A 13404-nucleotide genomic window follows, 5' to 3' on the forward strand; every position below is an offset into this window, starting at 1 on the left:
CAGTGAATCACACTGATATTGATTTGTCCACAAACTGCACTCAGATCCAACGAGGTTGTCTTGGGGATGTTCCTGAAGTGCAAACAGCAGATAGCGTGAACTCTTCCAGATTAAATCAAAGTGTTCAGACTTAATCAGTCACCCATTTAAGGGGCTGATAAAGTCACTGATAGTCACTCTTTTTCTTTATCGCGCTGATTCTCAGTGATCAAGAAATCAATGGAGAGCGGATGGGGCAGAAATGTGCTGTTAAGGAGTATACCTTGATCATCTTCAACCCTCGTGATGCTATTGTGGAGTGTCCCCCTCATTCTGACTAATGAGAGACAGGGAGTTGCACAAGGTTGAAAATAACACCCCCACAGCTGCGCACGCGCTAAAGATTGGTTTCTGTTGTTTCCCCCACGTGCCACGCGCAGAACTCAGATGTCCCACTGAAGGAGAATAAGCAGAATTTCTGTCTGAATTATAAGAACTTATGCAGGCCTATCAAATGCAGAACTGAAGCCTGTTTAGGGTCGCGGGCGGCACGCTGTTTACTGGCGCATGGTCCTTATCCCTCTGTTTGTTGTGTGTTTATACAAATGGAGAGCAAGTTACTTCAGTGTTCATTGTTTTTTTTATTTAACTTGAGCGGGAAAGTGACATTAATGGATACCAATATGAGTAAAATAATACTATTTCGGGCGGCTGCACTAATTAACCACCAAAGACTCTCAGCATATTCCATCAACCCAACCATTTGCCCCCAGCGGCTTATTGCTTTTAAAAAAATGTGTTCTTGGAGTCCAAGTTGCTTGACTGGGCTGACTCAGGAGTCCTGAGGGACTGACAAGACTCCTAAAGCAGAATAGAAGCTATTGTGAAGCCACTGAGATACTGCATGTATCCATTTCACTAATTGTGTCTCACTTTTTAATTAGGCGTTTTTTTTTTCAAAAAAGGAGCCATATTTGTGTTTAAAATAAATCGATGATCAATAGGTCCTGAATACCACCCCCATCGACTCTTAAATTCACATCACACCAATCGCCTCTGCGCAGTCCTACTATTGTTATGCTGATTGCGCGCATCCGCCCAAGCTGTTTATATAGGACCAGAGGTTACATGGTCTCATCCATATGAGCTCTCAGTGCTGATGGCCTCAGTGCTCTCCTTCTTGACATCCACTCACAAAAAGCTATTGTGAATTTGACCAATGAAATCTGATTCTTCTTTTTTCCACCTTGAAAGCAAAGTTTTCAACCAGCACATCTCCACCACAAGTTGGGCATAAGGCTTTGAGGAGGTGGCACTTGGATCTGAAGCGCTGTTAGGACAGGTCATTTGCCTCCAGCCTGTAAAAATCGCAGGTTTGGGAAATGTCATCTTTCTTTTCATCTCATCCAGACCTGCATGCTTAACACCCGATAGCTACCCTGAGAGGATTTCAGCAGATTTGGAAAGACTGCCTGGCAGCTGCTCTGGAGAGGTGGATTTGGGCGTTTTTTTTCTGTTATTGTGGATCACTCCGTGCTTAGTGTTTTTGCTTCTTTAGGCGGTGAATGGTTGGCACAGCAAGCCCAGTGATTCCTCTGAAACATATGGGAGTTTCAAGAGGACGGGGGTCTGGGATCACCAAAGACTGAAACGCAATCTCCCATTTTCAGTGACTCAGCGAGCCTGTTACGCGAACAGATATTTCAGTTTCAGGGTTTCAAGATGACAATGGCATCTATCAAGTCCATTGAAACTATGCGTGGCCACTGAGCCGGACCTTGAAGATTGAATGAGCATGTTTGGCACAGTACCTATTCGTCTGAATCCCCACCTTGTAGCAACAGGTTACGCACCTGGCCTCCCTCAAATGCACTTATAGCGCGCGGCTTTGACTTGACTCTTCTCTCGGCTCTGCGATTTGTATACATGTCTCCCACCATGGTGGAGCACAGCGGCCTGGACATTATGTGCCTGAACAAATACTGTCACAGTTCCTCCTCGTCGTCCAGCTCCGAGCACGACAAGAAGATTTTCTCCAAACTAAAACGCAGTTTGTCAGGGGACTATCCGAGGAAGAACGCAGAGATCCTCAGCGGCCAGTACGGGACCAATGTGCTGCTGATCGGGGCGGCGTTGATGTTGGCTATTGCGCACCACGGCCCCTCTGTCAAGGAAGAGCACCTGCTGTCCTTTGTCACCTGCCTCATGATCCTACAGCTGATCTGGATGATGTGGTACATCCTGGTGCGGGACAGACAGAAGAACACGCGGACAGAGAAAGATGTCCACGCCACCACATGCTGGATAAGAGGTGAGTTTGTAAAATTACAGCAGTAAATGCGTAAAATAGCAAACTGGTGTTATTCTTTTCCATGGGGTTTGGAGATGACAGAGGCGTACTTTAGGCTATTTCTTTACGCATGTGATAATCCAAAACCACAATATTGGCTAGGACTAAGGGATGTTTTGTGCTTGAGAAATTAAAGAAAACCTGAAAAAATGTTAGTTTTGCCATGTAGCCATTGAAATAATTTATTTATTGTTTTTCTTTGTAGGTGGTTTGACGCTCCTCGCACTCCTTTCACTGATTATGGACGCTTTCCGAATCGGGTATTATGTTGGCTATCAGTCTTGTGTGTCGGCGGTGCTCGGGGTATATCCTGTCATCCATGCAACTCACACCATAGCGCAGGTAAGTTTACAACCCCGCTTTAATTTCAATAAAGTGATAATCTTTCAGCAGTGTAAGACACTGTGTCTTTTTTCTGTGCACCGCTTAACCAGGTAGGCCTTTGAATAATGTGCTCTTTGTTGATGAGGCGAGTTGCTGCAACAATATAATCCTATCATTGTCCACGTTATTTGAGTGTGGCTGCATATGACAAGGGAAATCCTTCTGGTAAACGGACTTTAAATCCCTCTCAAGTAGATTTAAAATGCTTTAATTTGCTATATTTTGAATAATGTTTTCTCTAACTTTTTATGTTAAAGTTTTCTGTCTTGTTTTTTGTGTTTTGTTCAGGTGCATTTTCTCTGGTTTCACATCAAAGATGTCATCAAGAGCTTTGAAACATTTGAGAGGTATGTGAAATATGTGGTATTATAATTTAACTTTAGTTGTCATATTTAATATGTTAATAGCTGTATATATCTTAGTATATTTACCTCACTCCGCTCATTCTGTTAATACTGTTCATAATGTAAATATCCTGTCAGTATATTCTATATATATATCTATAATGTTATTATTACTTTTTTACATATTTTTGTACATATGCACATTACTCTGCGCCTGACTGCTTTGCACTTCTGGTTAGATGCTAACTGCATTTGGTTGCCTTGTACCTGTACTTGTGCAATGACAATACAGTTGAATCCAATCTAATTTAATCTAATATTCATCTTTTTGCACCCAAAAATAATGAAACAACATTTTTGATATGACAGTCATGCGATAACCAGCGATTAAAGAATGTGCACTATATGAATATGCATGCACATCAATTCATCCTTTTTCATAACACTGCCACATGCTGTTAGATGACTGGTCATCAACCTAGTTGTCACCTTGTTTGTCTCTTCAGATTTGGTGTAATCCATGCAGTCTTTACCAACCTCCTCCTGTGGTGCAACGGTGTGATGTCAGAGGCCGAACACTTCTTGAACAACCATAAGAGAAGACTCTCCGCCCTGGGTTATGGAAACCTCACTATAGGTAGGGGCCAAGGGGTCGATTGCTGGCTTGTACCGCGAAGAAAAGTACAATAGCCCACTTGAGAGCTCACTTCAATGGATGAAAGAAAACGGAAGGAGAGGAGGGTTCGTGAAGGGGAAGGGATGTTAGCTCGGCAGCCCAGTGGGTCTTGTTTGTGTCGAACGTCTCTCTATTAGGTTTCAGGAGACACACAGTGTTGCTAGTGCTGAGGCCCCCTCCCCAGCCCTTTCCCTACACTTCAGCCACTGCCGCCCTCCTTGGCAACCCCCCGCTTGACCTCAGACGGCTTTGTCCCCAGGCTGCTTACTCCCAAGGGTGCTGCAATTACAGTAACTGATACATCTAAGCCTAGGGTTGGGGGGTTCGGCTGCTCCTCCTCATATCCGGCTGACTGTGAGGCTGGCTGCACCCTGACTGCTGTTCTCTTTTTAATTAAAGGGTGCAGTACCATAGTGGTGGCCTTTGGGGGGTGAGGGGTAGAAGAGGGTGAGGGAGGGGCACACGGCAGGGTTTTGTTGAGATGATCTCTAGAGGGCAACAGCATTACCATTGCATGATGTGGTGGGCTTGTCAAGGAGTATAAAAAGTGCATTGTCATCAACTTCTAAGACGCTCAGGCATTGAGTGAACTTTGAAATTCAAATCAGTAGAATATGGAATATATAGAATACTTATACTATGTATAGTACTTATGATAGGTACAATATTAAGTTGTATTTGTGGAGTTTTGAGCTGCAAGAGATAGCCTATACCTTTATTACAACACAAAACATGAATTAAACCTTTTATATGCAGCTGCCATCAAAATGATTTCAAGTGTTCTCCCTTGTGCTCACTGAACTAAGGCAGTTCTCAGAAGAGACTCTGTATAACTTTAAATAAGACTGCACTGGTACAAAACATTGTCAACACTCAAGATACTTAATCTGCATTTGAAAATTGATTGAAAACATTTAAGATTAGAAAGGGTTCAGTTGTTATAATTTTTCCTCTTTAGGCTTTATTTTTAATTTTTGGTTTTTAGTGTCTTGCTCCTCCTGCCAGTTTATTATTATGTCCTAATAGCTGGATGTGGTTTTGTTAATGTTGTCTTAAAAGACAAACAGTGTTAATGTAGGGCTGGGTAAAATGTATATATATATATGTCTCATGAATATGCATCTGTTTTTATTTTGCAGTGCACTCAGAGCCTCACTGTAACTGCACCACCAGCACTTGCTCCATGTTCTCCAGCAGCCTCTACTATCTCTATCCCTTCAACATTGAGTACCACATCTTCGTCTCCGCCATGCTCTTCGTCATGTGGCAGAACATCGGACGGACCATTGACCTTTCTTCAAACCGGAAAAGGCTGGCTACCAAAACCCAGGGCCTGACCTTAGGCCCCATCCTAGGTCTTCTTGCACTGGCCAGCACTATTGGGATCCTGGTGGTCTACATCACCCATGTAGAGGAATCCCTCAAAATGCGTCAGTCAGCCATTTCCATGTTCTACATATACGGCATTATCATGCTGGTGTTTATGTGTTCCGCCGGTACTTCAGGTCTGCTTATATACCGAGCGGATCACATACCGCTGGACACCTCCAAAAACCCGTCCAGACAGCTAGACACAGAGCTGCTGTTTGGGTCCTCTATCGGCTCCTGGCTCATGTCCTGGTGCAGCATAGTGGCTGCATTAGGCACCAACAGCAGTCCTCCTTACCGCTGGACCAACCTTGTCTACTCTTTGCTTATTGTGCTGGAGAAGTACATCCAGAACCTTTTTATCATAGAGTCCCTATATCGCCAGCAAGAGGATGGAGAGAGGGAGGACCCTGAGTTACCAGCTGCTCCAGAAATCTTCTCAGTGACATCCTCTTTGGCCCCACCGTACAACGGCATCATCAACCGAGCCTATGAGACTCCAGACAGGGCCTGTGTCACCATGGAGAACGATCAGGAGGAGAGCGGCCAGGTGTACAGATGTCCGAGGAAACCTTCTGAGGTGCCTCTGCCTGTAGGAAACAAAGTAGTGGAGCCCCCAAATATAAAGAGGCAAATCCTGAAGAACATCGCTGTCTTCCTGCTAATGTGCAACATTTCGGTAAGCATTTATACCTGTCAACTGATGATTGAATATATATAACATTTAATTAGATTGAAGTTAGTTTTGTTCTGAAAAAAAAAGAAAAAAGATATTCCTGACCTGCTCAGTGTTTCGGGCCTTCCATCGGCCATCTTGACAAATGTATGTTGCACTTACATCGGCTGACCAATAGGTGGCCCTGTATGGGATAACGTCATTGTGGTGGCTGATGTACAACTATACCAACTGAACCCATTCATATATGTATAAGAAAAAAGCTTTTGAATAACTGTCCTGTTCACAAATAGAAGGGGAATGCCTAACTAAAAAAATTAATGTTCCTTTTCATTCAGTCTTTATATCAGAAGCAAAAATTACAGATTGTTGTACAGATTTAAAGCTGCACTAATCAATACTTTAATTAACAATGGATCAAATGAAAATGTGTAATGTGACAGATGTTACTCGTAGTGACAAATCCACAGAGAATTACCACAGAAGTTCCCCTCAGTTCTGTGGAGCGGTTTAGCATCTTTTCGCACATTGTCTTGGTTTTATTGGCCACTATATTGTTTTGGTTCACTCTCACAGCTCTCATCAACCATGTTTGCAGACATAGATGAAAACTGTTTCCACCAAAAAGCTCTAAAAAACATGGTCTGCTCCCTGCCAAGCACCAAATAGCAGACAATGTTGGCAACTAGCTGGTGAACATAGTGGAGAATTTAGCAGCTAGAGAGACAAATATTTCAAGATTCGGTGGTAACCAAAGCAGTGAAAATTAATCTTGCAGAACATAACTTTGAAACACTACTGTTGCTCTAAAATGTGTAAATAGGCAACTATTTGCTAACAAGTTAGCCACAACAACTTCCTATAGTGGTCATTTGTCAAAATTGTGTATACCGCTTGTTGCACTGCCCCCAAGTGGCCAAAAAAAAAATATATCTATATATATATATATATATATATGAATGCAGCTTTAACTCATTTAATTTATTTCTTTCAGCTGTGGATCCTTCCCGCCTTTGGCTGCCGGCCACAGTACGACAACGGGTTGGAACAGGAGACATTTGGCTTCAGCATATGGACCACAGTTCTCAATTTCGCCATTCCTTTGAACCTTTTCTACCGCATGCACTCAGTTGCCTCCCTCTTCGAGGTGTTCCGCCGGGTCTGACAGAATAGCAGATAACTGACAATGCCAGATAACATGCACAGGAACACTTGTCACCAACGGCTCCCGAGAGTGTCTCACAGCGCAGGTCAACCGTTCAGGAGGCAGCCTGGGTCACACTCCAACAGACTTGAAAGCAAGCAGTGGAGACAAACAAACTGCAGATCCCTCAGTGTGGGGATTACAGAGGAAGACAAACCTATTAGCCTACGTTCCTTGAAAAATTACCTTGTATATTGTGCAAGGCTTACTAAAGATAGTGATAAAATGAACCTTTGGGTTCAAGAATTTCAAAATGGCCCTTTGTACTTTTTGTCATGTAATCACATTGCAGTAGATTTTCCTCACTGGTGCATCATGTTAAATGTAAATGCTGTATCTGACATGCACATTTTGTACTGTTTCATATTAGTAGCTGAAAGTATATCGCAAAAAATACTCCAGCTAAGCCACTGAAACACCTGTTAGTCTCACACATCTAATAAGGTAATAGTACTGTATTTAACAGAGCCACAAGTGCATTGATATACCACTTGACCCATATTTTATCTGCATGTGAAATGTTCATACTGTATATGGATATGGTTCTCATTTACTTTTCTTAGTAGTTTAATAGAACAGTATGCAACACTTGAGCTACAACGATAGTGACAATCTTAGCACTATATTTTATGAGTTGGACTATAGTTCTCAGAAGTAGGACCTGCCTCTCTCAGTAATTTAAGGTTCATTAATGTCCTTTTGTATGCTGATTCTCTGTTCTGTCACATTGAATGGTAAGTTATGTTCAAAATTATGTTACTAGGTAGCACTGTTTTGAATAACTGGAGTCCTGTGATCTGTATCCACATTATGTTGAGAAGTGCAAGGTGAGATAACAAATTTCCTGTCAAAAAAGGCTTCCCTTTTATACCCTGATAACACTGAATTCATGTATGTTAACATGAAAAGGCACTGGTTTAATATTGTTCAAATCAGATGCGTCTACATTATTAAAAATGGTAATCTTGCATCAGAATAGTTCCAGGATTATTACACCAAAACTATATTGGTGATGATCAAATGTTGTTGTGATGACAACTGCAACACCAGACCAGAGATTGTATGTTTACACCTGAAGGATCAGCAGTAAAAACCATCCCTGTCTGTGACATTAATTATTCTTTTAAATATAAAACACAGATATACTGTATACTTGTACTGTAAAATTTTATATCAAATCAATGTATAGCTTCAGTCAGCAAGTTCTCAACCTGGTGCTATCCACTGTCTGTATTCTCGCTATGTGCCAACTTGTGGTAAAATCCTTGTTTTTTTAGGTGCAAACTGCAATATTATGTCATCTTTGTAAATACTGTCATACTGATCAAAATCATTCAGACACTGTGATACAATTTTGTGAAATTCCAATGAAATGGTGCTCATATGAAATGAAGTGTACAATAGTGATGAATGTATATCTTTCACCTATTGAAATAAAGAATAGTTTTCTTTTTGTCTTATACAAGACCTGTCACATCTCTGATGTTCTTATCCTCTTATGTTGTCTGTTCTCAACACTGAAGATCTCTTTGTTGACTGCTCTACAGTTCCACTGAACTTCTGAAATTGGCAGCAATTGTAGTGGAGCTTTGCACCACAGGATGGCGCCACCTATTTATGTTTTTTTAAAGAGTTTGCTAGGACAGCTCCTGTACTATAGGTATCTGCAGCTTGGATCGTTGCTCCATCACTTCTTCATAAATGCCTGCTTCTTACAAAAATCTTAGTAAAACAAACACCCTAAGATAGAATAATAAATGAGAAACTATCACAACAACACAGCTGAGTCTTTAGGTTGTGACTTCATATGAATTACTATATAATATGTTCCGGCAACTATTCAGAATATAAATATTGACACACAACAACTTCATTCATATTGTTCTGTCACTTTGGTCTTAAATGCAACACCAACAGTCTACATAAACGCATTTTAGACATCGACCTCTTTGGCCATGGTTGGAAAAAAACAGTCCCCACACTTTTGATCCTTTAGCACAGTAATTCACTGGCGGGGGTAACATCTGTAGTCTGTATGTAAAGAAGGAAACGTTGTGTCGGACACAGGTTGCCTCTTGACATGACATCCCGAGATTATAGGTTACTCCAGAGAATTTGGCATCGGGCATCGGGAGATTATTTTGCCGTCAAGTCAGAACGATTTGACAGGCACACAGACACATCTAAAAATATCCGTGACGTTTCAAAGCCGGAAACGGCGCTGTTGCACAGACACACGACGACGCACGGCGCGCGCGGAGCTCCTGGCTTTAACATATCCGCTGAGTGTGAATGTGACTCACCTGTTCAGGCAACTCTGAAAAGTGGGTGAGCTATGACCTCCACTCGGCGGTCTTTTAGTCAGAGGGCAAACCACCAGTATTCAGTCTACAAACGATTGATTTTTTTTATCTTCCATTTTTAAAAAGATCAATTCTCGCATTATACCACCAGGCTGAAAAGTATACATTTGAATATAATTATACATATAAAACTCTGCATTGGAGCTTTACACTGAGCTAAAGGAATGGCAGGTGGTGGTGATCATGGTGCTGATGATAAAAGTATGAATCAAATTCAGTCAGTCAGAGTCATTCATGCTGCAAGGCATTAAAACAGCAGTATGGGGGTTAGATAGATAGATAGATAGATAGATAGATAGATAGATAGATAGATAGATAGATAGATAGATAGATAGATAGATAGATAGATAGAGTTCCTGCTTGTTGAAACGATAATGAAGGCATTATGCTCCAGGCTGTTTCCTTTTTCAGCACCATGGACAGCTCTATCGCTACTATTACTTGAGGCTGCAGGAGAGGCTCCGTTCTCTTTACTGTTAAAGTCCCTCCTATTGATTATAATGAATTGTTAACTTCTTGGGTGTGTCTGCAAGCTATATGCAGTACATGAAATACATTTAGAAGCACCCAGTTGCTGTGTATTAGTATTTTTTGTATAGTCCAGATACACGCACTTGGATCCTGCACATTGTCACCCCTGCCACATAAACAGTCCGCAGTTGGCAGACAGGTTTTCAAAGACGACTGATTTAGAGTTTGTAATTACGCACTGTGAAACACGACGATGAAAAACCCCTCAAATGTTGAGGACTTCCTCACACCCCTTTTCTAATGCAGTGCATTGCTGTGCGTAACACCACGCACAAAAGGAGGCGTGATGTTGTCTGCGCCCAGCCCTGGTTAGGTTAGTGTGTGTCAGGCTGCAGGGACTCCCTCCTCACCCACACCGCGCTCAGGATACCTTGGACTGGAGGGATTCACAGAGGCAGCCAGGTCAGACGACCGGACCCAGCAAGGCTGCATCATGCGCTCGCCACTGCTTGCTACGTTTCAGCCCCTCAGCGCACCTGGCACGTCGCTTGGCTCAGTCTTAACGCGCTCACTTATCTCTTTCCGTATGTTTTGCACTCCACATCAGGCTGGCAGCCGAACGGGTCAATGGGGACAATACGGTGAGTGGCTGACAACTGCACCCGTCCCCGCGCACGGAGCAATGGACTGCAGTTTTACTTGAAGAGAGGCACATGGAGAACCCAGCCAAGTATCTGTCATCGGTGCAGGGGATTGACTCTGTGCCGGCACCCCTAGGAGAGATTATGTGGAACAGCACCGAAACGGAGGCAACAGACGACGCGAGGCAGGATATGGTGGTGCGTACAGTGACAGGCTGTCTGCTGTCCCTACTCATCCTATGGACCCTGCTGGGGAACATCCTGGTTTGCTCCGCGGTGCTGCGCTTTCGGCACCTGCGGACCAAAGTCACCAACATTTTCATCGTCTCCCTGGCTCTGTCGGATTTATTCGTGGCCGTCCTGGTGATGCCCTGGAAAGCAGTGGCTGAGGTGGCGGGCTATTGGCCGTTTGGCACTTTCTGTAACGTCTGGGTCGCTTTTGACATTATGTGTTCCACCGCTTCCATCCTCAACCTCTGTATTATCAGCGTGGATAGATATTGGGCCATCTCGAGCCCCTTCCGCTACGAGAGGAAAATGACCCAGCGTGTTGCCTTTGTTATGATAAGCATCACTTGGACGTTGTCTGTGCTCATTTCATTCATACCGGTCCAGCTAAACTGGCACAAAGCCAGCGATGACGACGTGGCCGGGACTCACAACTCTTCCACGAGTCGGCAGATAGAGGAAAACTGCGACTCCAGCCTGAGCAGAGAGTATGCTATATCCTCCTCTTTGATAAGTTTCTATATTCCCGTGGCAATTATGATTGTGACTTACACCAGAATATATCGGATTGCACAAATACAAATTAGGAGAATAGCCTCCCTGGAGAGAGCAGCAGAGCACGCTCAAAGTTGCAGGACCAACAGAATAGAGTGCCAACACCACAACACCTTGAAAACGTCGATTAAACGGGAAACCAAAGTGTTCAAAACTCTGTCGGTGATTATGGGTGTCTTTGTGTGTTGCTGGTTACCCTTCTTCATCCTGAACTGTATGGTCCCGTTCTGCGACAGACCGGCCACAGACAGGGACGCGGGCCTGCCGTGCGTCAGCGAGACCACTTTCGACGTCTTTGTGTGGTTCGGCTGGACCAACTCCTCCCTGAACCCCATCATTTACGCCTTCAACGCCGAGTTCAGGAAGGCCTTTGCCAGCCTCTTGGGCTGTCGCAATTTCTGCCCCAGCACGCCAGTGGAAACTGTTAACATCAGTAATGAGCTGGTCTCATACAATCAAGACACCCTCATCCACAAGGAAATCGCGAACGCCTACGTCAACATGATCCCCAACGTGGTTGAATGTATTGAGCATGAAGAGACGTTTGACAGGATTTCACAGTTTTCTCACAATAATGAAAATGCCACCGACTCGGTTTGTGACTTGGAGGACTGCGAGGCAGACATCAGTCTTGAGAGGATGTCACCGTTCACACCCAATGGATTGCACTAACTCCTAACTTTGTGTCTCCTCGTGCGTAATTGGATGTATTGATAATAATGCCATCGTTCATTCATCTCCTATCTCCTACACGCTTCTCTCCATATGGAGTCCACAGGTCAGGGTTTATACTAAGCTACTGAGCAGAGCCCCTTGCAACTGGTGAGGGATCTATAGTGACTTGCTCACGGACACTGTAGCCACCGGGCCACCCTGCCGCCGCTTTGCGTTATATATGAGATGTGATGTTGTTGTCCTGTTCTGAAAAAAAAAAAAAAAAACAAGTGATGTGTAGGTGTTTATTTACATGACAAGTGAAGTCTTTGTTCATTTGTTCAAAGGTTCAGTGTAGTTGAAGCTGTTGTTTACTCGAAGGCGTCACTCGGAGCGTCTGTGTCTCATGCCCATCCACTTGGAGGGGGGAAATGTTTGTAGAGAATCACTTGAGGAATCATAATGGAGAACCTTTTGCTGCTTGAAAACCTCATGTGTATCCAGTGCCCGTCTTTCCACTGAGTATTGAAAACTGAGGGCAGCCTTACAGTTCTACTCAAATGCAGTCATTTCAGCGCCTTATAGCTTATTCAAAGAAGAGATTTGAAACATGAAAGGAATGTGTGGTATTGGAGTTTAAGTTACATGATGCCAAAATGCAGTATTAACGTGTTTACCCACTGCACCCACCCCAGTGACTCCTCCAGCACTCCCTCTCTGCACCTCATGGACTACATGCAGTTTGGTCCAGGCTCAGATGGCCGGATGCTTTGATGGAGCAAAACTTGATGTAAAAGGAACAAAAAAAAAAAAAAGAAAAGAAGTTAGCCTGTTTACATTGGAATCAGTAATCCATATCAAAGAATTTTACTAGAATTCGCCACAGTCATTTTAACAGTCAAAAGTCTTTTCTGTGATCTTTCATTTCTTATTGAGGCCAAAACGACTGAATGGTTGTGCTATATCAACCACAGCTCTTACTGAACTAACAAAAGAAAAGAAAAGCAAGAATCAAGACTGTCTTAAATGACCAAAGATTTCCAGGAGTGACTCAATAACTCAACACTATAAGGCTACTGCAGTTTGTCAGCTAGAGGAATTGTTGCTATAGAAAACCTACATACACATACACACACACGCGCAAGGCCACTGGGCCAACAAAACTGGATGTCATACATTACCTCTCCCACACCTCTCTTTATCTTTGTACTGTACAGATGACCTGATCTGAATGTATACAACTGTCCTTTAAACAGTGAAGTGTGTCATCATTTGTCTAATAAAATGCTGTCATGCTGAGAGAACAGAATGCTCTGGTATCTTCCTGAAGGTGACATTTTACCACTATGGGTTTCCCAAATGGACAAGGCTTGGAGGATTTTCACCTTTACTTTCATTTTACCCATACACCAGCACTGACTTTACTTTTATGCATGCCCACCTGTGACCCTTCTTCTTTTTTGAATTTAGTTCTTGGAATTTTGCCTCCTTCGGACAGTTTGACAGCAGAG

At 43.2% G+C, this 13404-nt stretch overlaps 2 protein-coding genes across 2 annotated transcripts; both read left to right on the forward strand.

The window, feature by feature from the left end:
* Positions 1-568: 568 nt before the first annotated feature.
* Positions 569-8446, forward strand: otop1 (otopetrin 1). Its single transcript, XM_051416040.1, has 6 exons — positions 569-2290; positions 2535-2671; positions 3002-3060; positions 3564-3694; positions 4873-5780; positions 6772-8446. Exons 1-6 carry the CDS (start codon positions 1906-1908, stop codon positions 6940-6942), a joined length of 1791 nt encoding a protein of 596 aa, XP_051272000.1. The 5' UTR covers positions 569-1905; the 3' UTR covers positions 6943-8446.
* Positions 8447-10163: 1717 nt separating this feature from the next.
* Positions 10164-13202, forward strand: drd5a (dopamine receptor D5a). Its single transcript, XM_051416067.1, has one exon. It carries the CDS (start codon positions 10529-10531, stop codon positions 11909-11911), a length of 1383 nt encoding a protein of 460 aa, XP_051272027.1. The 5' UTR covers positions 10164-10528; the 3' UTR covers positions 11912-13202.
* The last annotated feature ends 202 nt before the right edge of the window (positions 13203-13404 follow it).

The sequence above is a fragment of the Dicentrarchus labrax genome, unplaced genomic scaffold, assembly GCF_905237075.1.
Source record: "Dicentrarchus labrax unplaced genomic scaffold, dlabrax2021, whole genome shotgun sequence".
NCBI lineage: Eukaryota > Metazoa > Chordata > Actinopteri > Moronidae > Dicentrarchus > Dicentrarchus labrax.

What these genes read in the sequence shown, in the direction of transcription:
- drd5a (XM_051416067.1), top strand. Translation starts at nt 10,529, where the DNA reads ATGGAGAACCCAGCCAAGTATCTGTCATCGGTGCAGGGGATTGACTCT.
- otop1 (XM_051416040.1), top strand. Translation starts at nt 1,906, where the DNA reads ATGTCTCCCACCATGGTGGAGCACAGCGGCCTGGACATTATGTGCCTG. An exon ending in AGCTTTGAAACATTTGAGAG is followed by an intron (nt 3,061 to 3,563) that starts GTATGTGAAATA and finishes TTGTCTCTTCAG; the next exon opens with ATTTGGTGTAATCCATGCAG. An exon ending in TGCTAATGTGCAACATTTCG is followed by an intron (nt 5,781 to 6,771) that starts GTAAGCATTTAT and finishes TATTTCTTTCAG; the next exon opens with CTGTGGATCCTTCCCGCCTT.